Source organism: Vulpes vulpes, chromosome 10 (assembly GCF_048418805.1).
Source record: "Vulpes vulpes isolate BD-2025 chromosome 10, VulVul3, whole genome shotgun sequence".
Classification (NCBI taxonomy): domain Eukaryota; kingdom Metazoa; phylum Chordata; class Mammalia; order Carnivora; family Canidae; genus Vulpes; species Vulpes vulpes.
This window is the reverse complement of record NC_132789.1, coordinates 101,141,024-101,168,647: the sequence shown is the minus strand read 5'-3', so window position 1 is coordinate 101,168,647 and position 27,624 is coordinate 101,141,024. Positions and strand designations below refer to the sequence as shown.

At 40.9% G+C, this 27,624-nt stretch overlaps 1 protein-coding gene across 2 annotated transcripts in view; it reads right to left on the bottom strand.

Moving 5' to 3' along the window:
• ANXA10 (annexin A10) overlaps positions 1 to 27,624 on the bottom strand; it is a 101,560-nt gene that overhangs the window by 35,809 nt on the left and 38,127 nt on the right. For both annotated transcript variants that reach the window (XM_072725297.1, XM_072725296.1), the window contains one exon: positions 17,543 to 17,637. In XM_072725297.1, the coding sequence (XP_072581398.1) occupies positions 17,543 to 17,578 (36 nt within the window). In that variant the 5' untranslated portion in view covers positions 17,579 to 17,637. The remainder of the gene's footprint in view (positions 1 to 17,542; positions 17,638 to 27,624) is intronic.

Genomic DNA, 27,624 nt, shown 5'->3' with positions numbered 1-27,624 from the left:
CAGGGAGGGGCCTTCAAGTGGGTGCTCCGGTCGCGGCCTTACGCTTGCACCTGGCTTTATAGAAATAGCCTCGTGGGTGCAACCTTGGCAGTTCACTTGCCCCAGCCCGGCCCCCTCTGCTTTCCTGTTGGCCGACGATCTGCCCTAAGGGGACTCTGGGCATCGCAGCGTGGCCCGGCCGAGCGAAGGCGCCTGCTCCTCAAGTGGACCTGTTCTGGGTGACGCTGAAGCTGCAGATTGCCCGTGGGCCGCTCTTCCCGCCGCTCCCTTTGAAAGGAAAGCGAAGTGCTAGTTTCTTCTTCCTCGTTCTTCTTACCTTTACATATAATTATGTGTAACCAGGGGCAGGAAGTAGACATAGGACCCACATTTGGTCGTCTGAGCATGCTCAGGGGGACACTTGTGTATGCTTTTAACTTATAGGCCTTTTTCTATTATCATAAAGAACCGATACTCGCTCTTTAAACCCTCAGTGACGTAGGCCCCTCTAAAGCGAGCCCTAGAATTTCTCTTAGCTCCCCCCACCCCGATACTCATTGTATAAATACTTGCATAATTTTATATCGTATCATAAAAACATTTGTGCAAGCCGCATTGTCAGCTCACAGTGGTAAGTGAACATTGTTTTGAACAGCTCCACTAACGGCCGTTTTCACCATTTATTTAATGATTCAACTTTCAGCGGAAGTCTGAACTCATTTCCGTCTAGTGATGATGATAATACTTCGGTCTTCTGGAGAAACGTAGCATATTAAGTCTAAAGTCCTCTCCTCCAAATGCCACGATAAGAGTAACATTCTTTTAAAAGTACGCTTGATCTCGGAATAAAGAGAAATCTCAGGGGGCCAACACCAGGGGATAAATGAAAACCAGACGATAAGCAAATGAGCTGACCTTGGAGATGATCTTGCAGATGACGGGGGAGAGTAGGGGTTGGTTTTGAGAATGATTTGCCTTAGGTTTCAGTGCCCAGGATGGGATGTTATATGAGGACAAGAGAGCATTTATGGGGTCAGTGTAATACAAAGAACTATGAGGCTGGGAACCTCGGTGGATTATACCCACAGTAAAAGTATGAAGTAGGAAAAAAAAAATATATATCACCCAGCATTGGAAGGTGAGCAGAAAGCTTACCTTGCATTGTCTGGGTTTTAAGTAGAAGGATATTTTCCCAGAGACCTTCACAATAATAGAGCTGTGTCTCCCTTGGGCAGGATTCTTAAATTTATTCTACTGTATCCATAAGAACTGAGACCCCCGTGAAGAGAAATCATCATCAAAGTTGATCCAGGGCTGGTGATTCTCCTGGGACACCAGGAAGAAGCAAATGCCAAACAAATCTAGAGAGATTCTCTGACTCTCCAGAAAAAATAAATAAAAATAAATAAATAAATAAATAAATAAATAATAAAATAAAATAAAATAAAATAAAAATAAAAAAAATAAAAAAAATCTCACTGCAAAAAAAGAGCACCACTTTAAAAGTTCTCATAATAAAAATATAGTATTCACTTAAACCAATTTTCCTGGAGGATGGACAGTGGACTCTACAAGTCACAGAATTAAAACCTCATCAATTTGAGACAAATGGTAGCAATAGGAAAGAACACTATGAAAAAATGACACCTCAAAAAGAAAGTAAATAAAATTCTAGAAATGAAAAAGTTCTAGAATTTAAAGACATAATATATATTTTAAGGAGTAGCTAATAAACAACTGAGTTGGAATTAGTAAATGGGAAAACTACCAGAAAAAATTGTAAAAGATTCTGCAGAAACAGAGAAGAATAGACGATACGAATAAAAGGTTAAGGGACTTGGAAGACTGAATGACAAGAACCGACTGCTACCGCGGGAGAGAATGTGGGCAATACCAGGGCGATACTATTTCAAATATCATATACTATGTGAATCCTCAGTTATTTAGATAAAAATACGCAAGCCTATTAACTAATACTGTGAAACTACAGAATATCAAAGATTAAAAAAAAACGTTAAAACAAACAGAGTAAGAGGTAATCTACAAAGGAAGACTGTTAATGGAAGAAGGGATTTCTCAAAAGTTGTCCATGAGGACTAGGAAAAAAATAAAAATTATATCTGCAAAGACCTAAGGAAAAGTAACTGGAATTCAGCCAAGAATGCTATAACCATCTAAACTAATACTCAACAATAAAATGGTAAAGGTATTCTTGAGGAGGGGACTGAAACCATACACCAATCATTTGTCATTTCTGGGAGAAAAAAAATGCTAGGAAATCAATGTTTTTTTGTTTGTTTTTTGTTTGTTTGTTTTTTGTTTTTGTTTTTGTTTTTTTGAAAAACGACATTGAGACCAGAAACAGGGAGTTGGGTATTATAAGAAAAACAAACAAAGAAATTGAAAATTATGAATTAACCCATCAAAAGCGCAATAATGATTAATTTGGTAACCAAGCCCCCAGCTCTTGGTTACCTGCAGCCAAGCCCGTGAGGCCACCGCCAAGACACAGCGGCACTGCCACGGGAGCCATGCCCAGGGTGGATGCAGTACCAACCTTTCCAAATGTCAGCCACCTCCAGACCAGCCAAAGGACCAAGCCAGCGCCTGTGGCCAGAACAAAATGTGGCTCTGGCCACCGAGTCAGGAGTGCACAAGGTCGAACACGGGGTCCGCAGGGATGAACTTGCCACTTCTTGCTGCAGAACTTTCGGTGGGCCCCAGCCATGGAAGTCCGTGTGACTGAGAGGTGCACGGGTGACCCACGGAGAGGAAATGTGCTGCTGACTGATGCAGAGCCTCTTGCTGTCCTCCCGTGCCTGCCTCCTCTCCCCGCTACCCCAGCCTCTGCTGCTTTCCAAAGAGGAATGATCAGGAGTCGCACCAAGGTCTTGTCCCACTGGGCGAAAGCATTCCTGCTGCTGGAGCGTGCTGGGGGGACTCTTGGGAACAGAAGGACCTAATTTCCTAGGAATCTGTTGGATACAGCTGCCAGGTCGCCATTCTGTGTGGACCTGTCGGTTGAAATTGGGGCTGCCCCCAATTCAAATGTTGGGAGTGGGCAAGGTTTGCAGTGGAAAAAGGAAAACTACGGGAGCTTGTGCTCGAGGCCTTTTGGGCGGCTTTCACTCTACTGCAAGAACAGCTTCCACTATGGCTACGGCTGGAATGGATGTTCATTGGTCTCCCCTGGGAATGCCTTCACGTGCCAAGGGAGATGCTTTTGGTGCACGTAGGGAAGGGCTTCTGCCTACAGCACAATGGGGACGGTTCAATGACCCCGATAGCCACTATCTGCCGTACGTCTCTGTGACGGATGGCTTGTTGATGAGAGTCTCGGACAGGAAGAGCCAGCATCCCACAAGTGCCTCTTGGTGTCTTAAAATTGTTGCCTTCGTCATGCAACTTCCATGCACACTAACCGAATGCTGATCTCTGGGGCTGACTTGTGCCTCGTGGTCTCATTTTGGGGGGTCAACTGGGATCAATGACTGGAAAGGTGGGAAGAAATCAACCAATCTCACCTAATGGAGACGGTACACTGAGGGTAACAGCTGGCCTGGGCCCAGGAGAATCATGGTTTTACATTAAATAAATGGCAGCTATTCCTTTTGGGGAAACTTTAACCCCACTCTGCTTCTTGAAACAAGCTACTGAGTCAATGGAGTCTTTAGTCAATTGCCCTAAATGCCTTGACTGGTTTATTGATGGTTCAGATATGGTAAACCCAAAAGACGTCCATTGGGTGGCCGTGGTTGTTCAACTCAGCAATAGCAGTGAAGAACCAAAAAGGGCCCTCCCCGCTTTTTTTTTTTTTTGATGGGCAGAAATCAAGGCTGTTTTCATAGTTCTGGCCAGTGCCCCTCTTGAAAAACTTTTTAGTCTTTCTACCCACTCTGGGTTGTTAGGCCTATCTCTTTGGTTTGACTCTTGGAAATGTACAGATTCCATATGAAAAAGGACTTTTTGGAGGGCTGTAATCTATCAAGACAAACGGTGGCTGCTGATGGGAACTTGGGTGTCCCCCTCACAGACGTCCATGGTGAGGACTCATTCCCTGCTGAGACTGACTCAAGCCTGCACTGCCCGGATTATAGTGTTGCTCCTGGATCCATCATCCTCCTGGACATCAGAACACATGCACTGTCACACGCTGGGCGTGTAGTGTTTTATGTGCTTGAAGCCAAGGTGAGCATTTCTTGCCAGCTTTGTGAGCTGGTCAACACTTGACTTGCCTTACTCAGTGTGAGCCAAGTCATCACTCACAGGGCACTGCTCCCGCACAGCCGTGGCTGATGGGACGCACCACAGTTGACTTCCTCTTGAGGTTACTAGAAGTCCTGGAAATCGTTAATACTTTGTCAAGTAGAAGCACAGCTGTTCCTGTGGAGTCAGCTGACTCTGGACACAATTATTGTCCTTGAAACTAATCTGTGTCATGTGTTTGCCTTTCCAGACTACTTGCAGCCTGGTACATGGTACCATGTTTATTATCAAAGTCACTCAACTGATAGACTGATAGTGAAGCTATTTGATGGAGCTCCCATAGTTCCCACCATCCATTGGTTTCTGGTATTGGTGATAGTTGATTGACTCAATAAAATTTCTGACTCTGTCTGCTTTACCTCCTCCTGCTGTACACAGCTTAGTAGGGCCATTGGTCACCAAATGGAATTTTCCCTCCTGGATTATGATCATAGTGAAGTGGGGGAGAGGGTTACTGTGATATTGTGATTATATATATAATATTTAATAACATACATAAATATATACATATTTATATATTTATAAATATATAAATATATTTAAATATAAATATAAATACTCGTATATATAAATATATATTTAATTTATATATTACATTTATAACATTATATATTTATTATTTATATTATTTATATAAATCTTGTAATTATATATTTATTATCTATTAATAATTATTATTAATTATTTACTAATAAATAATATTTATTATCCTAAATAATTTATATATTATTATATATTATATAATATATTATATTATTTATATATAAATTTATTATAATTTATATGTATTTATATATAATATATATATATTTAATATATATAATAAATATAAATAAATAAATATATATATATATTTGGCCTTTATCCCCATGCCTGGCATAGAGCTCCTGAAACCTTATACTTTTCTGATAGGAGTGAGAGGATCATCTTTTTTACTCATAAAAACCCCCTTTCAATCAGATCTAAGTTCAGAAGGTCATCTTAGAGGGAGGGGGCTGATTACCAGAGGATTGGGTTGGAACCTGCAGCCCTACTAATCTCTAGGAAGACAGGAGGGCGGAGACTGTCTCATTCATCAGTGACCAATGATTCAATCACTCGTGCTTATATAGGGAAACCTCTGCAGAAACTGTAAAGAGGTGTGAAGTGCTTTCAGGCTGCTGAACACCTCAAGGTGCGGGGAGTCCTGCATCCTGGCCCTCACGCCTTGCCCTATACACCTCTGCCACTTTGCTGTTTCTGAGCTGTATCCTTTATAATAAACGAGTAATCATAAGCACGGCACTTCCCTGAGTTCTGTGAGCTATTCTAGCAAATTACTGAGCTAAGGAGGATGTTGTGGGAGCCTCCGATTTTCAGTTAACCAGAGGTACAGGTGACAATCTAGGACGTTGAAGCGGGAGACACTTTTGTGATATCGCCTGTAACCTAGGATCTGTGGTTAGTTTGAGAATTATCTTCAGTTTTAGGAAAGTAATTCGCACATTTGGTGTCAGAAGTGAAGTGTTGAATTATGCAGAGAGAAACAGGAGTTTTCCTTTAATCATGTAGACTTATTTTGAAAATTTTGCATTCTGTCCCGACCAATCTTGGGTATGAAGATGCTTTTCTTTCTTCCAGCATTGTCAGCCTCGCAGTGTATTGGTTACTCTGCTCTGCGGGTGGCAGTCTAAGCAGAAGTGGGCTCAGGATTTGAACCAATTCTAGTTCAGCCACCAAATTGCCTCTGTAGTTTCTGGGTCATAAGGATAACAGCTCTTTCGTTGGGTACACTGCTTGTGTAACATAATGGCTTTTTTTTTTTGAAGTTTTATAAAAACGTCTTTGTCCCTCCTGCACCTGACCCTTCTGGAAGAAAGTTCTGAGTCTGAGTTGGAAATAATACGAAAAATGAAGTCTCAACGACTTGACAAGTGACAGTTTCCTAATGGTGGAGCAAGAGCAACAACCTTGGCAGCTGCAGAGGAAATACCTAATCACATCACCTCGGCTCTGGAAGGTAGGACGACCTCAACTCACTGGTCAAGGTTGTTATTATGGACGATGGGCCCGTTCTAGACTTCCTCCTTGTGGGCAAAGGTAAGGTCTCTGCCATCGCTAATACATCTTATTGTATCTAAATGAAGACTTCAAGAGGAAAGGTCATGTCTAAACCTTAGGAACAAGCCGCTCAGCTTTTTAAAATAGGCCCTGATGACTTATGGGATTTGTTGAGTTCATTGGGTCCAGGCCCCTGGAGTGACTGGCAGCGATACCGCCAGTTGACCTCCCCCTGCCGCTGGAATCTTTGATAGTTACGTGCCGTGTGAGACAAATTGATGGCTTTAGTCTCAGCCTTCGTTGGAACCATAGGAGTGGCTTCGAGCGTGCTGTGCTCCTAGGAGAAAAGCCCACGGTGAAGTAGTGAAATGCGACGACAGGCGATGTTGCTGGAAGACGGTTTTCCGTAGGTCTCGTGTTTCTGAGTGTGGCGCAGAGTGAGGCCCCGACAGTCGCATGTTCTAGACCAGCTTTCCAAGCGTGTTCATGTGGTGAGTGGCACCCTCAGGTACCCGGGCTCCCCTTAAGTGCAGGGGCAGCCCTTGGCTCTGCCCATTGTCAATGGGTCAAGTCTCCCATCGCATGGCTTCTTCTCTGCAGGGCAACCCACTGTGTGTGCAAATGTCACCTACTCATTTTTGCCTTGACCTTTGGGATCGAGGCTCAGGGAACTGGTGCAAACATTCTGACATTGTGGCAGCTGTGCCTGTGAGTGAGAAACTGTACTTAGCCTTCGCCGCGGGGCCTCTTGTCTCCTACCAGGATCTACGTTCCCTCGGCTGCTTAGCTTCCCACTGTCTCGTACGTCCAAGTCTCATTACCTTTCACAGCTTTTGGCGGATTGTACGACACAATTGGAAATTAAAACATATATTTGGAGAAAATATTTATAGTCTACATACACAAGAAATAACTGACGTCCAAATTCTATAAATAATTACAGTCAGTAAATGGCAGACTACTGAAAGAAAAATACACAGAGAATCTAGATTTAAAAGGGGAAGAAGCCAGGATGCCAATTAAAAAACAAAAAACATGAAAAGATGGTCAACGTTACATTTTACCAGGGAAAAATGCAAGTTAAAACCATAATGAGATCCCATTTATTTCCATAAAATGGGTCACAACTTCAGAAGTTTTATGAAGATTTAAGGGAAATGGGAATCATTATATATTTGCAGCAGGTGGAGTGCAGATTTACAGAATGTTTCAGATAGTTCGAAGCCCAGTCAGAGCCGGCTTCCGCAGCAGCTCACTTTCTCCTACTTCCCGTCTTTCTTCTTCCCTCCATCCCTCCCTGGCAGAGCTCAGATGTTATTTTAAAGACAAATAATCGTTCAGGCTGTAACGAGCATACGCAGAGGTTTTCTGAACTTATAAAATTTTGATTGATTCTACAGAAAATCTTCTCGAAGTTATAAATTACGTTCCTGGTAGTTAAGGTTTACCGAAAGGGGTATATCGAATCCATTATATACTTGGAAGATGAGATAGTTGCACCATTTTATTTTTTATTTTATTTAGTTGCACCATTTTAAATTACTCAATTCACGTTTATGAAATTGATGTGTGATAAATTGTGTGATGAATTTAAGCTTTTGAGGCTAAAACTACATCAGCCCTCAGTTCTAAGGTAGAAGCGAGGATAGACGAACAGGTGCCGCGCCTATCGCTGGTGCTCGAGACAAGACTGTCCCACCTGGGGAGGTGCGAGGGTGATTTTCTAAACAGCTACTTCCTAGGTATGTTGATTGTTCAATATTGGTGTTTTTAATCAAAAGTTGAGATATAATAGCAAAAAAATAGTGTTGTAAGAACAAGATGGGTCTGAAGAGTGAACTAGACTCTTCACACATTCACATGTCTGCTTTTTTTCCCCCAAAAAATTTTTATTTAAATTCTAGTTAGTTAACATTTCATGCAGTATTGGTTGTGTTGCTAATTTTATCCTTTCTGACTGGTGTGAGGTGGTATCTCATCGTGGTTTTATTTAAGTTTCCCTGATGATGAGTGATGTTGAGCATCTTTTCATGTGTCTGTTGACCATCTGTACGTCTTCGATGGAGAAATGTTTACTCACGTCTCCTGTCCATTTCTTAATTAGATTATTTGTATTCTGGGTGTTGAGTTTGATAAATTCTTTATAGATTTTAGACACTAACCCTTTATTACATGTGATTTGCAGACATCTTCTCCCTTCCGTAGGCGACCTTTTAGTTTCGTTGACTGTTTCCTTCACTGTGCAGAGGCTTTTCATCTTCATCGAGTCCCAATAATTCATTTTTGTTTTTGTTTTCCTTGCCTCTGGCGACATGTCTACCATACCAAGGTCAAAGAGGTTGCTGCCTGTGTTCTCCTCTAGGATTTTGATGGCTTCCTGTCTCACATTTGGTCTTTCATCCATTTTGAATTTATTTCTGTGTCTGATATAAGAAAGGGGTCCAGTTTCATTCTTCTGCACGTGGCTGTCCGGTTTTCCCAGCACCACTTGTTGAAGAGACCGTCCTTTTTCCAATGGATATTCTTTCCTGCTTTGTCAAAAATCAGTTGGCCATATAGTTGTGAGTCCATTTCTGGGTTTTCTTTTCCGTTCCATTGATGTATGTGTCTGACTTTGTGCCAATATCATACCTGTCTTGATGACTACAGCTTTATAATATACCTTGAAGTCTGGAATTCTGATGCCTCCAGCTTTGCTTTTCTTTTTCAAGGCTGCTTTGACTATTTGGGGTCTTTTGTGGCTCCACTCAAATTTTAGGATTGTTTGTTCCAGCTCTGTGAAAAATGCTGTTAGTATTTTGATAGGGATTGCACTAATTATGTAGATTCCTTTGGGTGGTACGGACATTTTACAATGTTTGTTCTTCTAATCCATGAGCATGGAATGTTTTTCCATTTCTTTGTATCCTCTTCAATTTCTTTCTTTTCTCTTTTATAGATTTCAGAGTACAGATCCTTTACCTCTTTGGATAGGTTTATTCCTAGGTATTCTATTGTTTTTGGTGCATATACAAATGGAATTGATTCCTTGATTTCTTTTTCTGCTGCTTCATTATTGGTGTATAGAAACGCAACAGATTTCTGTACATTGGTTTTATATCCTGTGAATCTGCTGAATTCATGTATTAGTTCCAGCAGTTTTTTGGTGGAGTCTTTGGGTTTTCTATCTAGAGTATCATGTCATCTGCAAATAGTGAAAGATTGACTTCTTCCTTGCTGATTTGGGTGCCTTTTGTTTCTTTGTGTTGTCTGATTGCTGAGGCCAGGACTTAAATAATATGTTAAATAGTAATGGTGAGAGTGGACATGCCTGCCTTGTTCTTGACCATAGAGGAAAAGCTCTCAGGTTTTTCCTATTCAAGATGGTATTAGCTGTGTGTCTTTTGTATATGGCTCATGATGTTGAGGCGTGTTCCATCTCTCCCTGCTTTGTTGAGGGTTTTTATCAAGAAAGGATACTGGGGCAGCCCCAGTGGCTCAGCAGTTTAGTGCCGCCTTCAGCCCAGGGCCTGATCCTGAGGACCTGGGATTGAGTCCCATGTTGGGCTCCCTGCATGGAGCCTGCTTCTCCCTCTGCCTGTGTCTCTGCCTCTCTCTCTCTCTCTCTCTCTTTTTGTGTCTTTCATGAATAAATAAATAAATAATCTTTTTTTTTAAAAAAAAGAAAGGATACTTTATTTTGTCACATGCTTTTTCTTCAGCTATTGAAGTATCACATGGTTCTTATCCTTTCTCTGATTAATGCAGTATATCACATTGACTGATTTGTGAATATTGAACCACACCTACCACCCAGGAATAAATCCCACTTGGTCGTGGTAAATAATACTTTTAATAAACTGTTGGATTCGATTTGTTCGTATTTTATTGAGAATTTTTGCATCCATGTTCATCAGATATATTGGCCTGTGATTCTCCTTTTTAGTGCAGTCTTTGGTTTTAGAATCAAGATAATGGTGGCCTCATGGAATGAGTTTGGAAGTTTTGCTTCCATTTTAGTTTTTTCAAACAGTTTGAGAAGAATAAGTATTAACTCTTCTTTAAATGTTTGGTAGGATTCCCTTGGAAAGGCATCTGGCTTTGAATCTTTTTTTTGTTTGTTTGTTTTTTGGGAGATTTTTGATTGTTGATTCAATTTCTTTGCTGGTTACGGGTTAGTTCAGGTTTTCTATTTCTTCCTGTTTCAGGTTTGGTATTTCGTATGTTTCTAGGAACTCGTCTATTTCTTTCAAATTGTCTAATTTGTTGGTGTATAATTTTTCATAATATTCTCTTATTATTGTTTGTATTTCTGTGGTGTCAGTTGTGATCTCTTTCATTCATGATTTTATTCATTTGGTCTTTTCTCTCTTCTTTTTGATAAGTACAGCTAGGGGTTTATCCATTTTATTAATTCTTTCAAAGAACCAGGTCTTAGTTTCATTGATCGATTCTACTGATTTTTTTATTTGTTTGTTTCTATATGTTTACCTCTGCCCTAATTTTTACTATTTCTCTTCTCCTGATGGTGTTAGGCTTCATTTGCTATTCCTTTTCTATCCCTTTAAGGGGTAAGGTTAGGTGGTATATTTGAGAATTTTCTTACTTCTTGAGGTAGGCCTGTATTGTAATATGCTTCCGTCTTAGGACTGCCTTTGCTGCATCCCAAATGTTTTGGATGGTGGTGTCTTTATTTTTATTTGCCCCCATGTATTTTTAAATTTCTTCTTTCATTTCCAGGTCAACTCATTCATTCTTCAGTAGGATATTCTTTAATATCCATGTATTTTTGGTCCTACCATTTTTTTTTTCTTGTGATTGACTTCAAGTTTCATAGCGTTGTGGTCTGAAAATATGCACGGCATGATCTTGATCTTTTTGAGGGCTCGCTGAGGACTGATTTGTGACCCAGTATGTGGTCTATTCTGGAGAATGTTCCATGTGCACTCAAGAAGAATGTGTATTCTGCTGCTTTAGGATGAAATGCTCTAAATATCTGTTAAGTCCATCTGGTCCAGTGCATCATTCAAAGCTGTTTCCTTGTCGATTTTCTGCTTAGGTGATCTGTCCATTGCTGTAAGTGGGGTGTTAAAGTCCCCTAATGTTATTGTATTGCTTTCACTGAGTGTCTTTATGTTTGTTATTAATTGAGTTATATATTTGGGTGCTCCCAAGTTGGGGGCATAAATCTTTACAATTGTTAAACCTTCTTGATGGATGGAACTCTTAATTATGATATAATGCTCTTTTTCATCTCTTGTTATGGTGTTTGTTTTAAAATCTAGTTTGTTTGCTATAAGTATGGATACTCTGGCTTTCTTTTGGTCTCCGCTAACATGATAGATGGTGGTCTTCCATCCCCTCACTTTCAACCTGCAGATGTCTTTAGGTCTAAAATGAGCCTCTTCTAGGTAGAATATAGATGGGTCTTATTTTTTTATTCCACTCTGATACTGTAAAATCTTTTGATTGGAGCATATAGTCCATTTACATTCGAAGTCATTATTGAGAGATAGGAATTTAGTGCCTTGATGTTACCTGTAAAGTTGGTGTTTCTGGTGATGGTCTCTGGTCCTTTCTAGTCTTTGTTGCTTTTGGTCTCCCCCTCACTCACTCAGAGTCCTTTTAATATTTCTTGCATGACTGGTTTAGTGGTCATGGACTCCTTTAGTGTTTGCTTGTCTAGGAATGACAGTCTTGTTGGATAAAATATTCTTGGCTGCATTTTTTTTCCATTCAGCACATTGAATATATCCTGCCACTCTCTACTGGTCGCCAAATTTCTGTGGACAGATCTGCTGCAACCCAATCAGTATTCACTTGTAGGTTAAGTACTTTTTCCCTTGCTGCCTTCAGGATTCTTTCCTTGTCTGTATACTTTGTGAATTTGACTATATGTCTTGGTGATGGATGGCTCTTTTAGAATTTATTGGGAGTTCTCTGGGCTGGTGTTAGTGACTCCAGCTTCCACCGGGTGGTGTTATTTTGCTCACTGAAGTCAGTCATTTGGGGGGTGGGGTTGGTGGGAAATTGTGTTCCTGGCTCTCAGTCTCTTGTCCACGGAGCAGGGAGTCTGCATCTGCCACTCATCAGGAAGCCCTCACAGAAGAAGGAACAATTATCTCTCTTGTCACTGGCTTCCATCAGGTCCCCGTCTTCACCCTGCCTGCATCAGCGCTGTCCACCTGCCAGGTGGCGCAGTACTTCTGCATTTTGTCTTAGGCACACAGCTGGGCTTAAAAACTTCAAATTTTACAGATTTGGGGGGGGGTGGGAAAGGACTCATGATGATGCTCTGGGGGAGGGTCTTGCTGCACTGTAGCTGATGCCAGTTTGTCCCGGAAATTGGTTGTGAAACCATGTAACCGTTTGAAGTTATTTATTTATTTATTTATTTATTTATTTATTTATTTATTTATTTATGAGACCACATGTCAGCGTGAACAGGCGTGTGTGGGGAGGGGCAGAGGGAGAGGGAGAAACAGACTCCCCATTGATCAGAGAGCTTGAGGTGTGGGGGTCAATCCCAGGATCCTGCAATCTTGATGTGAGCCAAAGGCAGATGCTTAACTGACTGAGCCACTAGGTGCCCCTCAACTGTTCTAAGTTTATGATAAAGCACAACCGAAAAGCCAGCACCAAGGTTTGCTGCCCCCAGCTGATGTCTTTGTTCCTGTGCTAGTGAACATGGCAGCACATTGGTACCCTCAGTTCTTTTGTCCCCAGAGAGGCTGTGCCACCACTCCCAGATGCACTCCAAGTGGGGAAATGTTCCTCCCTGTGCGCCCTGGGGCATCCTCTGGTCTCGTCGCCTGCTCCAGGTTTCTACGTCCTTTTCCCACCAGAGCACTGCCAAGCTCAACAGGCATGACCTTGGCGATGGTGTGGACCACCGGAACTTCGGACTTTGTGCTCCACTGTCTATAAACACCTGTGGTACACTGGCCTTCTCCTTTCTCCAGTCAGTGGTTTTGGGGAAGAGTTTTTCTCATGCGATTCCTAGTGCGTGCTTTCATTCTCTCTCTCTCTCTCTCTCTCTCTTTGTCTCACTTCTCTCTCTGTGACCAGGGCTCCCTCCCCTTTGTAGCACTTCTGATTCTTTTCTCCCCCAGATCAACTCTCATCAACTCTCCACAGCTCCTGCTGTCCACAGGGTGGCTGATTTCTACCTCTGCTTGTGTAGCTTTGTGCTCTCCGTCCTCAGATCAGTTTCTTAGGTGATCGAAATGATTTGATATTTATCTGTGTCTGAGGGATGAGGCCAGCTTACAGCACCCCCACTCTTCGGCTTTCTTAACTCCTCTCTGCATTTCTTTTCCTTTTTTTTTTTTTTAAGACTTTATTCATTTATTCATGAAAGACACACAGAGAGAGGCAGAGACACAGGCAGAGGGAGAAGCAGGCTGGCTCCCTGTGGGGACCCCACGGTGGGACTCCATCCCAGTTCCCTGGGATCATGACCTAAACTGAGGGCAGATGCTCAACCCCTGAGCCACCCAGGCATCGCCCTCCACATTTCTGCACTATCAGCTACATTAGTCTGCTCAGGTTGCCCTGCCAGTTTACCATAGACTGGATGGTTTAAACAAAGCAATTTATTTTCTTACAGCCTGAAGCCTGGAAGTCCTAGATCAAGGTACTGGCAGGGCTGGTTTCTAGGGAGATATCTTCTGGCTTACAGATGGCTGCCTTCTTGCTGTATCCTCACATGGTCTTTTCTTTTTACATGCACTGCTGGTATCTTTTTTCTTCTTAGAAGAAAGAACACCAGTCCTATAGGATTAGGGCCCCACCCTTATGACCTCATTTAACCTTAGTCATCTCCTTAAATGCCTTATCTTCAAATACAGTTACTTTGGGAGGTTAGGGTTTCAACATTTAAATGTTACAGTTGAGGCTGTAACACCAGCTTTGTGCCTGCCACTGCCATAAGTGCTTTGGACACATTAATGAACAAAATAAAGATTCCTCTCCTTGTGGGGCTTGTATTAGGGAGAGGTGGCAAACAATAAATAATACGTACATATAAATAAATCAGGTAGTGTGTTAGAAAGCAGTGAGTGTTAAAGAAAAAAAAAACCCAAAAATAGGTGAAAGAGATGTGGGTCCTGGCACAGACTTTGGGTGGATGACAGTTTTAAACAGACCAATCAGACTGGGCCTTCTGGAGTAGCAGACATTGCCCAAAGCCTTGAAGAGTATGAGGGGGGTAGCAGGATCCGTGTCTGCTCTTGTTAAATCTGGTGCTCATTCGGTTGAGAACAACAGGCATGGAGAACTTTGCAAGACATGATTTAGAGTCGGATAACCTTGGTTTAAGTTCTAACTTTGTATTGCTCAGGGCAAGTTAGCCTCGGCACTAAATCGTATGACCAACGCCACCATTTTAATGAATTCTGCATGCCCGAGCTGATTGTCCCTGTTCCAGATGAAAACTGAGAGCACAAATTAGGTTGATTACATCCAGGAATCATTGTCCACGTGCTGAACTTCTCAGGTACGTATGGTTTCTCCGCCTAGCCCCAGAGGTGTTTCCTTGTTCCCCTGGTCTTGCTGCACTGGCGATAGCATAGTGTTTACTTTGGTGTGGAAGGTCACGGGAGACCCTCATAATCATGTCGATTAATATGTCAGTCAGAGGCGTTCCAAAAGGGTTTTCATTTGAGTGTAGGGATTAGTGTGCTCTGGGTGAGGAAAAGTCGATGAAAGTCACCCATTCTTCCCTAGTGTAAAATGTCAAGTAGCACGTATTTATGGCGCGTGCCTACACTAGCGCTTTGTTCGGCAGCTAAAAAAAATAATTCTGGGAAATCCTTGATTATCCATATTAATAAAAAATAATATCAAAGACTAACACACAGGAAGTCTCTAAACTCTCACTATGGAGAGGGAAAGATAGCAAAAGTTTAAAGTGGATGATACAGGAATGTCCCCTCCCCTTTTTTAAACATACATGTAAGTAGGCAAAATAGAATTCCTTCGATTCCCTTGTTCTGTAAATGAAATGCATCTTCTATGTTAGGCCCTGGGCTGAGCTCCGGAGGGATTGCAGCAAACAACCTGGTCCCTGATTTTCTAGGGGATTTCAGCCCAGTCATCAAGAGGAAAAAGTGAACGGACACAACCCAGTGTGGCAAGGCCATGGGAACAGGATGTACGGGGGTTAGCTCAGGGCAGAGGGTGAGTGGGACAGGTGGGGAAGGCTACACAAGCAACCGAAACTGCCTTCACACTGTCATTGCACAAACAGGACTAAGCAATCTCAGCACATCATATAGACATTTGGGCTAGACTCTAGGGACGGATGAGCACATTCCGACTTTCAAAGATTCAGATCCGGTAAAGGGAAACACATATAGACAAGCTCATTGATGTGTCCCTAGGTCCTGAGGGCGAAGTTTTGTGAATACAGAAGCAGCACGAGTCCGTTCCGCTCTGTTTGGGGTTAGTGGTGTGAGGAATTGTGCATGTCGGGAGGGTGAGCAGTGGCAGCTTGTGGAGGGAGGAAATCAGGCCACCGAAGGAGACGAAGCACCTGATTAAAGGGGAGGGCACGGGCGTCTGGAGAAGTGTAGAGAGTTCAATGGCCTGCGGTCACGGTGTGTGAAGAGGGGAGGAAAGGAGTAGACGGAGAACAGAAACAAAGCAAGCAAGGCTTGGTACGTCCTGGGAAGGTACTGGCGTGTTCTATGGACTTGTGGGTATTTGGGAGGCAGAAATGAGATAAACACTCAGGGCCCGAATCGAGAAAGCAGAGATCTGGATCTGGAATCGTTCTGGCTTCTGTGTGGGGGATAGACCAGAGCGGGAAGGCATGAGGGTAGCAGGGACCTGGCAGGAGTTTCACACCAGTCTGGGTACCAGATGAATCAAGACTGTGCAAGTGGGAGAAAAAGAAAGAGATGTGAGAGGAAAAATAATTTTCAAGGCTGGATGACAGACTGCACGACAAGGGTATTTGGAGGAAAGGGGCCAGCAGGATTCGGGGTCATCCAGCTCTCCCTTGCAGCGTGCGCCGTTCAGCAGAGGGGACGGGCCAACCAACCCTGAGACCTCTGAGAGTGTAAGTTGTTTAACGGATTTTACGTTCCTTGAGTGTAAGTACCTCCTTTCTTAATGTTTTAATCTGTTTTAGTGTAATTTTGTGGGACGTGGTAAAGTTATGCCTCCAACCTAAATTGACCTGACGTATAAAATGCAAAGATGTACGTACACTTTTGGGTTAAAAAATACTGAAAAATGACCACTCTTATAACAGTATGCATATTAAAATAACATTTGATTAGTGGTGCTACCTACAACTTTGATGGTTTTTACATTCTCTTTCAAAAGAAAACTAGCCCTGGCATCATAGGAGCATAAGCTTACATAGCAGTTTTACCTGGAAAAAAAAAAATAAGAAGAATGCTTGGTTTTCTTCTATGGCTTCATTCAACTAATTTACCCCAAAGAAGGGGTAGCTTCTTTGATTATTAATTTATACTGCAACAGAGGGCTATCCTTTATCTCATGTATTATAGCTGGTTAAAGACTGAGGTTTAGAGATGGAGTGGATTGATAAGAGCTAACTCTGTAGGGAAAGTTTTATGATAGTGCCTCATCCATAATGCTCAGTTGGCAAAGTAATTGGTATTTCAGGCCCTTTTGGCCTGAAGAGTTTTTGTTCTGAATCTGCGGTTTAAATGCATAACAAAAGGAAGGAATCTTTAATGGCACTTGCTTTGAAATTAGAAGGTGATTACTTTAAAGCACGATGGATAGTTTTATCGCCTTGAACTATTTTTAACTGCCGTTCTCTTTTAATGGTCTCTGCAACTGCAAGCTGTGAGAAGAAAAGCTAGTACAGAATTCACTTTGGTTGAGGGTTAGGCGAAGACCCGTGCAGAATTGCAGGAAAGATCTTATTTTTTTGACCCAGTGATCATTAGCCCTTTCTCTGCTTTCTCTAAAGCTTGACACAGGGGCGTTTCCAGCACAACATTTCTAGTCTCATTGGGCCGAGCAGCAGTGTGGGCCTATCAAAATGTGAAGCCGAAGGGTTTTTGAGAAGGGCCTGGTAGAGTTCCTAGGAGTGTGAACATGCCTCACACATGCACACGTCTTTCTTACAGTCCTTGGAGCATGTTAGAGGCATAGGAGCCGTTTCTGACACGCGGTGGACTCTGGGATCTTTGTCATTGTGAGACTGAGGAGAATAGCAGGACCTGTTTTCTGAAACAGTTATGATTTCCCAGGAGTTTGCCCTAAAATAGGTCAAGCAGAAGAGACTAGACCCTACCCGGCCGAGCAAGCTCTGGTAGGCCTCTGCGATCATCAGCCTTTGTGCGTTAGAGCGCTGAGTCAGAACGGCGATCAGCAGGTCCTTGTCGCAGCCTGGGGAAGAAGAATATTTGGGGATTAGTCAAGTTGCTGCTCTGTGGTTTGGAAGAAGCCATTATCTAAGGATCAAAAGCCTTGGCCCAGGCATCGTCCCCGACGCTGCTTTAGAGCAGTGAGTGATTTTAACTAAAATTGGAAATCGTAGAGCAACACTTGATGAGGGCTGCGTTCTTCTTCCCTCTCATTTTAGTGCTGTTCCTACTGATTTCCCTTTAAAAAGATCCAATTTAAGAAATACAGAGGGAGAGGGCTAAAATGCATGTCTTTCGGCAGCCACCTCTTCCGCTCCACCAAAAAAGGCTTCCTTGACCTTCAAGCTGATCGGTGCTCAAATGGGTGCAGCATCTTTCTCATCTTACAGTTAAGAGACATAGTTTGTAAGGAACATGCACTAAGACAAAAATAGCAGCTATGGTTCAAAACCTCCAGAAGGAAGAGTAATGGAGAAGGAAAGTGTGGAAGTGCGAGGGCCGCGTAACCTCCTGGGGGACTGTGTGAACCTTGTGGCCGCCATGTAGCATACGGCCTCCTCCTCCTGTAGCCGAGGCTGTTTCCGGGCTGTCTGAGGCCTCCACTTCCTTATATGCCAACTCCTCGTACCGATATAAGGCTGAGTGCACAGCTAGGTTAGACAAATTTAGCCCTAATTGTAGTCACAGTAGAGTGAGCAAGAAGGCCTTAACAGTTCCCTCAGCTTGACTAAAATTCAGACAGGTTCTTTCTGACTACAGACTCTTGTTCCCCCTTTTCTGGGAGCATTTGGTTTGGAAACCTTGCAACTGTAAAGTCTTCTTTACTCCCTTGAGAAATAAATCTGCCAATCACTTCCCAGTTTTACAACCCAGAAATGTCTTTCCCAAAAGCTTGGAAGCCATCTCTTTGAAATATAATCGTGAAGAAAGAGAGAATCCCTATCTCCCAGTCTCTGTGGGGGAACAGGGACCTTACTTTTCTTAAGAAATAATTAGCAGGGATCCCTGGGTGGCTCAGTGGTTTGGTACCTGCCTTCAGCCCAGGGTATGATCTTGGGGTCCCTGGATCGAGTCCCACATCAGGCTCCCTGCATGGAGTCTGCTTCTCCCTCTGCCTGTGTCTCTGCCATTCTCTCTCTCTCTCTCTCTCATGAATAAATAAATAAATAAATAAAATCTTAAAAAAATAATAATTGGCAGACACAGATGACCTAATCACATTGACAAACACCCCAACTCCCAGTGTTCTCCAGTACTTTTCAGCTAGTCCTCCCCTCCCCACTGCTCTCCGATGCTCAAAAGCTCTCTTGTCATTAGTTTCAGAGGAATTAAGTTCGGTCTCTCTCCTCTATTGCTTATGTCTTGATTTCTGTTGCAATAGTCTCAAATAAAGTCTTCCTTGCCTGTTCAATTCTGTATAATATAATTTTTCTTTGACAAAAGGAGACATTTATTGGAGAAGAGGAAAAAAAGGAATTGACAGGCTAGGATGTTAAGCAAATTATCTTTTTGGATGCCCTTAGGATTTTAGGAAAGCAGAGTCAGGTGCTGAAATAGCCAGTGAATGAAGGCAGGTGACTATGATTTACCTAGATGATTATACCATGTGAAACAAAAGGAAGAGCAGGATGTTTTATGCAGGTGAGAGGAATGACCAGAAGGTGTAAAACGGAGGGAGGGAGGCTAGAATTATCTCTAAACACTGAAATTTATGGTTTGTGAGAGGCAGAGAGTAACATATTGCCCTGGGGCTAGCTGGTTAATACCCTGGACTGGAAGGACACAGAGCAGTTCTGTAGGAGTCTGTTAACTGCATGATGGGAATTCCAAAAGGAATACATTTTTAATAATAAATAGATTTTTCAGTTACATCCACTGTTGTTATTACTATCATCACATTTATATGATTATAATGGTCTTCAGTCTTTTTGTGTTTTTCTCTTGAGATTATCTACAACCTACCTCTCCGACTGAATCTTCATTTTTCAAAGTGTTCATAGCAATTCTTGTTCATTTATTCTTCTAGGATGTTTCAGGTTAATTTTATATGAATCTCAAAAGTTCATAAAAAATTTTAATTCAGATAACTGTAAATTTAGGAATCAATTTTGAAAAGTTATCCTTTTTTTTGTCACTATATCTGCTCAATTATGTCAGTGTTTTTCTTTTCTAAAAGACTTAGTAGAGGCGGGGCAAGATGGCGGAAGAGTAGGGTCCCCAAGTCACCTGTCCCCACCAACTTACCTAAATAACTTTCAAATCATCCTGAAAAACTACAAATTCAGTCTGAGATTTAAAGAGAGAACAGCTGGAATGCTACAGTGAGAGGAGTTTGCGCTTCTATCAAGTACAACTTGTTTTTGGCCACTCTGCACTGAGCAAAATGACTAGAAGGAAAAACTCACCACAAAAGAAAGAATTGGAAACAGTCCTCTCTCCCACAGAGTTACAAATTTGGATTACAATTCAATGTCAGAAAGGCAATTCAGAAGCACAATTATAAAGCTACTGGTGACTCTAGAAAAAAGCATAAAGGATTCAAGAGACTTCATGACTGCAGAATTTCTATCTAATTAGGCTGAAATTAAAAATCAATTAAATGAGATGCAATCCAAACTAGAGGTCCTAATGATGAGGGTTAATGAGGTAGAAGAACAAGTTAGTGACATAGAAGACAAGTTGATGGCAAGGAGGGAAACTGAGGAGAAAAGAGAAAAACAATTTAAATATCATGAGGATAGGTTAAGGGAAATAAATGACAGCATCAGAAGGAAAAATCTACGTTTAATTGGGGTTCCCGAGGGCGCCGAAAGGGACAGAGGTCCAGAAAGTGTATTTGAACAAATCATAGTTGAGAACTTCCCTCATTTGGGAAGGGAAACAGGCATTCAGATCCAGGAAATAGAGAGATCCCCCACTAAAATCAATAAAAACTGCTCAACACTTCAACATTTAATAACTTGCAAATTCCAAAGATAAAGAGAAGATCCTGAAAGCAGCAAGAGACAAGAAATCCATAACCTTTATGGGGAGAAGTATTAGATTAACAGCAGCCCTCTCCACAGAGACCTGGCAGGCCACAAAGGGCTGGCAGGATATATTCCAGGTCCTAAATGAGAAGAACATGCAGCCAAGATTACTTTATCCAGCAAGGCTCTCATTCAGAATAGAAGGAGAGATAAAGAGCTTCCAAGATAGGCAGGAACTGAAAGAATATGTGACCACCAAGCCGGCTCTGCAACAAATATTAAGGGGGACTCTGTAGTAGAAAGAGGAAGTCCAAGGAAACAATCCACAAAAACAGGGACTGAATAGGTATCATGATGACACTAGATTCATAGCTTTCAGTAGTGACTCTGAACGTGAACGGGCTTAATGACCCCATCAAAAGGCGCAGGGTTTCAGACTGGATAAAACAGCAAGACCCATCTATTTGCTGTCTACAAGAGACTCATTTTAGACCTAAGGACACCTCCGGCCTGGAAATAAAAGGTTTGAGAACCATTTACCATTCAAATGGTCCTCCGAAGAAAGGGGTAGCCATCCTTAGATCCTTAGATAAATTAAAGTTTATCTCAAAGACTGTAGTAAGAGATGAAGATGGACAGTATATCATACTTAACAGGACCTAACAATCATGAATATTTATGCCCGGAATGTGGAGGCTGCCAAGTATATCAATTAATAACCAAAGTTAAGACATACTTAGATAATAATACACTTATACTTGGTGACTTGAACACAGCGCTTTCTACAATCAACAGACCTAAGCACAACATCTCCAAAGAAGCAAGAGCTTTAAATGATACACTGGACCAGATGGATTTCACAGATATCTACAGAACTTTACATCCAAATGCAACTGAATACACATTCTTCTCAAGTGCACATGGAACGTTCTCCAGAATAGACCACGTACTGGGTCACAAATCAGGTCTTAACCGATACCAAAAGATTGGGATCATCCCCTGCATATTTTCAAACCATAATGCTTTGAAACTAGAACTAAATCAAAAAGAAGACATTTGGAAGGATTTCAAACACATGGAGGTTAAGGACCATCCTGCTAAAAGATGAAAGGGTCAATCAGGAAATTAGGGAAGAATTAAAAAGATTCATGGAAACTAATGAGAATGAAGATACAACCGTTCAAAATCTTTGGGATAAAGAGAAAGCAGTCCTGAGGGGGGAATACATCACAATACAAGCAGCCATCCAAAAACTGGAAAGAACTCAAATACAAAAGCTAACCTTGCACTTCAAGGAGCTGGAGAAAAAACAGTAAATATATCCTACACCCAGCAGAAGAAGAGAGTTAATAAAGATTCGAGCAGAACTCAATGAAATAGAGACCAGAAGAACTGTGGAACAGATTAACAAAACCAGGAGTTGGTTCTTTGAAAGAATTAATAAGATACATAAACCATTAGCCAGCCTTATTAAAAAGAAGAGAGAAAAGACTCAAATTAATAAAATCATGAATCAGAAAGATCACCACCAACACCACGAAAATATAAACGATTTAAAAAAATTATTATAAGCAGCTATATGCCAATAACTTAGGCAATCTAGAAGAAATGGACACATTTCTGGAAAACCACAAACTACCAAAACTGGAACAGGAAGAAACAGAAAACCTGAAAAGGGAGATAACCAGGGAGGAAATTGAAGCAGTCATCAAAAACCTCCCAAAACACAAAAGTCCAGGGCCAGATGGCTTCCCTGGGGAATTCTATCAAACTTTTAAAGAAGAAACCATACCTATTCTACTAAAGCTGTTTGGAAAGATAGAAAGAGATGGAGTACTTCCAAACTCATTCTAAGAGGCCAGCATCACCTTAATTCCAAAACCAAAGACCCCACCAAAAAGGAGAATTACAGACCAATATCCCTGATGAACATGGATGCAAAAATTCTCAACAAGATACTAGCCAATAGGATCCAACAGTACATTAAGAAGATTATTCACCGTGACCAAGTGGGATTTATCCCCGGGATGCAAGGCTGGTTCAACACTCGTAAAGCAATCAATGTAATTGATCATATCAGCAAGAGAAAAAACAAGAGCCATATGATCCTCTCAATACATGCAGAGAAAGCATTTGACAAAATACAGCATCCATTCCTGATCAAAACCCCTCAGAGTGTAGGGACAGAGGGAACATTCCTGAGCATCTTAAAAGCCATCTATGAAAAGCCCACAGCAAATGTCATTCTCAATGGGGAAGCACTGGGAGCCTTTCCCCTAAGATCAGGAACAAGACAGGGATGTCCACTCTCACCACTGCTATTCAACATAGTACTGGAAGTCCTCGCCTCAGCAATCAGACAACAAAAAGAAATAAAAAGCATTAAATTGGCAAAGAAGAAGTCAAACTCTCCCTTTTCACAGATGACATGATACTGTAGATAGAAAACCCCAAAGCCTCCACCCCAAGATTGCTAGAACTCATACAGCAATTTGGCAGTGTGGCAGGATACAAAAATCAATGCCCAGAAGTCAGTGGCATTTCTAGACACTAACAATGAGACTGAAGAAAGAGAAATTAAGGAGTCAATCCCATTTACAATTGCACCCAAAGCATAAGATACCTAGGAATAAACCTAACCAAAGAGGTAAAGGGTCTATACCCTAAAAACTACAGAACACTTTGGAAAGAAATTGAGGAAGACACAAAGAGATGGAAAAATTTTCCAAGCTCATGGATTGGAAGAATTAATATTGTGAAAATGTCAATGTTACCCAGGGCAATTTACACGTTCAATGCAATGCTTATCAAAATACCATGCACTTTCTTCAGAGAATTGGAACAAATCACTTTAAGATTTATATGGAATCAGAAAAGACCCCGAATAGCCAGGGGAATATATTAAAAAAGAAAACCATAGCTGGGGGCATCACAATGCCAGATTTCAGGTTGTGCTACAAAGCTATGATCATCAAACAGTGTGGTACTGGCACAAAAATAGACACATAGATCAATGGAAGAAGAGAGAACCCAGAAGTGGACCCTCAACTCTATGGTCAACTAATATTTGACAAAGCGGAAAGACTATCCACTGGAAAAAGGACAGTTTCTTCAATAAATGGTGCTGGGAAAATTGGACAGCACGTGCAGAAGAATGAAACTAGACCATTCTCTTACACCAGACACAAAGATAAACTCAAAATGGATGAAAGATCTAAATGTGAGACAAGATTCCATCAAAATCCTAGAGGAGAACACAGGCAACACCTTTTTTGAACTTGGCCACAGTAACTTCTTGCAAGATACATCCATGAAGGCAAGAGAAACAAAAGCAAAAATGAATTATTGGGACTTCATCAAGATAAGAAGCTTCTGCACAGCAGAAGAAACAGTCAATAAAACTCAAAGACAACCTACAGAATGGGAGAAGATATTTGCAAATGACGTATCAGACAAAGGGCTAGTATCCAAGGTCTATAAAGAACTTTTAAGCTCAACACCCAAGAAACAAACAATCCAATCATGAAATGGGCAAAAGACATGAACAGAAATCTCAGAGGAAGACCTAGACATGGCCAACATGCACGTGAGAAAATGCTCCGCATCACTTGCCATCAGGGAAATACACATCAAAACCACAATGAGATCCCACCTCACACCAGTGAGAATGGGGAAAATTAACAAGGCAGGAAACCACAAATGTTGGAGAGGATGCGGAGAAAGGGGGAGCCTCCTGCACTGTGGGTGGGACTGTGAACTGGTGCAGCCACTCTGGAAAACTGTGTGGAGGTTCCTCAAACAGTTAAAAATAGACCTGCCCTACGACCCAGCAATTGCACTGCTGGGGATTTTTCCCAAAATACAGACGCAGTGAAATGCCGGGCCCTCTGCACCCCGATGTTTCTAGCAGCAATGTCCACAATAGCCAAACTGTGGAAGGAGCCTCGGTGTCCATCGAAAGATGATGGACAGAGAAGCTGTGGTCTGTGTCTACAGTGGAATATTCCTCAGCCATTAGAAACGACAAATACCCACCATTTGCTTCCACATGGATGGAACTGGAGGGTATGATGCTGAGTGAAGTAAGTCAATCGGAGAAGGACAAACATTACATGGTCGCATTCATTTGGGGAATATAAAAATTAGTGAAAGGGAATAAAGGGAAAGGAGATAAAATGAGTGAAAATATCAGTGAGGGAGACAAAACATGAGAGACACCTAACTCTGGGAAATGAACAAGGGGTGGTGGAAGGGGAGGTGGGCGGGGGGTTGGGGTGACTGGGTGACGGGCACTGAGGGGGGCGCTTGGTAGGATGAGCACTGGGTGTTATGCTATATGTTGGCAAAATGAACTCCAAAAAATTTTTTTTAAATGAAGTTCAAAAAAAAAAAGACATAGTAAGGATTTGTGGAGTTTTTGTAAATGGCAAGAAACTTTAGTTTGCTAAACAGCATTAATATTTGCATTTAAGTTGACATTTAAAGCTATATTATTTTTATTTTGTTTCTTAACACATAGTTGCTTAAATAAATGACATTACATTTTATGACCATAAAATTACCTGGTATTTAGGAAAATTATTGAACTCTTACAATGTTTAGTAACTTTTTAGTTGAATAGCTTAGATTTTGAGTTATAAATAATATACTCTGCACATAATAAGAATTCTGACTTCTTCTTTACAATCATTATAGATTTTTCTTTCTTAACCTATTGCATTCTGACAAGAATTTATAGATAATTCTTATATTCTGGTTTAGTAGAAAAGCTTGGCATAACAAAGTATAGAAATTTTATAGGCTTTTATGATGTACAGTTGATTCTTGTTATTTGTGATAGTTTTCTATAAAGTTGGATTAACACTGAATTAATAGATGCTGAACTGTTGCTAGGGGGAAAACATACATTTAGGTTTCTTTTTGTTGTTTGTTGTTGTTGTTGTTGTTGTTGTTGTTGTTTTTATTTTCACTTAGGTAAAATCACTGGTCACACATTTTCTACAGAAATGCCATTTTCAGCATATCTGTTTGTTTGTCAATGTCCTTATAAAACAAGCCTGTCTTTTCAGCATTGAAATCCTTCCTTTCCTCATATGCTTTTCCTGGATTAAATTTAGGAGGTGTTTTTAAAGAATCTATTGAGGCATTCTTCTATAACCTACTGATCTACAGAACTTGTTCAACTGAAAGTTTAACAGTTTTTATGCTGTATCACCTTTTGAAATATGTAAGCCATTTATCACTACTTTCAAAAGAAAGGTGATCACTACACTTTTTATATTATTATCAGTTTTCATCTCATGAACTCACAAATTTAGCTGCTTTTCCATAGCTTTACAAAATAGAACAGATAATACTTTACATTTTTCTGGACAGCTTTATGTATAGGTCAGTGAATTTTATCTTTTTTTCTAAATGTACTATATTAGTGATTTATAAACATTAATTGCATAGCTAACAGTATTAGAACTCATGTGTGAATGAAGCTTATCTGATACACATATTTTTTCCATAATATTTCTTCTTGTGCTTGAGAACACTTGACAGTACTTCCCCACAACATTTGGGGGAGTATTTTAGAGGACACAATCACCAACCAAAAGCATAATGTAGCATTAAATAGACCCCAAAAAGGACACTTGTTAACAGGATAAGAGCTGAGACAGGGAGGGAGAGCATCATCTTGTCTAACGTCGACTGGAAATATGCAGTCTGGGGACTCAAAGTTTACACCTCTCTGCGTATGTCTGTTAATGACCATGAAAGCACAGCAAGTATTGATTTTGGTGTTATGGATGAATTTTAGCTAGTAGTCAAACTGGCAAATGTGGAATCTGTGAATGATAAACATTGACTTATGGTCAAACAAGTAAAGGTGGCCTACTAAGCAAGAACATAATTATTACTGAAATTTCAAATTATATCTAAATAGCACTGAGTGGTCAACACAGATAGATTATAAGTAATGGGACAGAGTAAGACATACTATGCTAACATATTGAAAAAAAAAGCTGGAGTAGCTCTATTGATTTTAAGACAAAAAAACTTCAGAAGAAGGAAAATTGTCAGGGATAAAAGAACCATTACATAATGATAAAGGGACCAATTCTCCAGGATGATATTATAAATCTTCATATGTATAAGCCCATTGAAAGAACATCAGAATACATGAGGTAAAGACTAATAGAACTGCTAGGAGAAACAGACGAATCCACTATTTTATCAGGAGTTTAATACCTCTTTATCATAAATAGATCCAGCAGGTGGAAAACTTGTCAGAACATGCTTTAGATCAACAACATCAATCAACTTGATTTAACTGATAAATGTAAAATACTTTATCCAAAAACAACAGATTATTTACTATTCTCACACACAGATGTAGTGCTAAAATAGACTACATAAAATATACCTCTACCAGCTTAAAAAAATAGAAACAATACAAAATATGCTCTCAGACCACAGTGGCACTAAACCAGAAATGAATAACAGAAAGATAATTGGAAAACCCTAAAATTCTTGGAGATTACGGCACCTGGGTAGCTCAGTGATTGAGCATCTGCCCTTCAGCTCAGGTCTTGATTCTGGGGTCCTGAGATTGAGTCCCACATCAGATTCCCTGCTTGGAGCCTGCTTCTCCCTCTGCTTATGTCTCTGCCTCTTTTTGTCTCCCATAAATAGATAAATAAAATCTAAAAAAATCTTTTAGATTAAACGACACACTTGTAAATTACATATGTGTCAAAGAAGGCTCAAGACACTTAAAGAATTCAAACTAAATGAAAATGAAAATATAAGCTATTGAAATTTGTGGGATGCAGCAGATGAAATGCTTAGAGGAAAACTTATGGCCGTGAACAAATATGTGGGAAATAAAGAGAGACCTAAAATCACTAATGTAAACTTCCACCTTAAGAAATTAGAAAAAAAAAACAAGTTAAAGCAAGCAGAAGCAAAGAAACAACAAAAATTATAGTAGAAATCCATTAAATAGAAAACAAGAAATAGAGAAAATCAGCTTATTCTTTGGAAAAAAAATC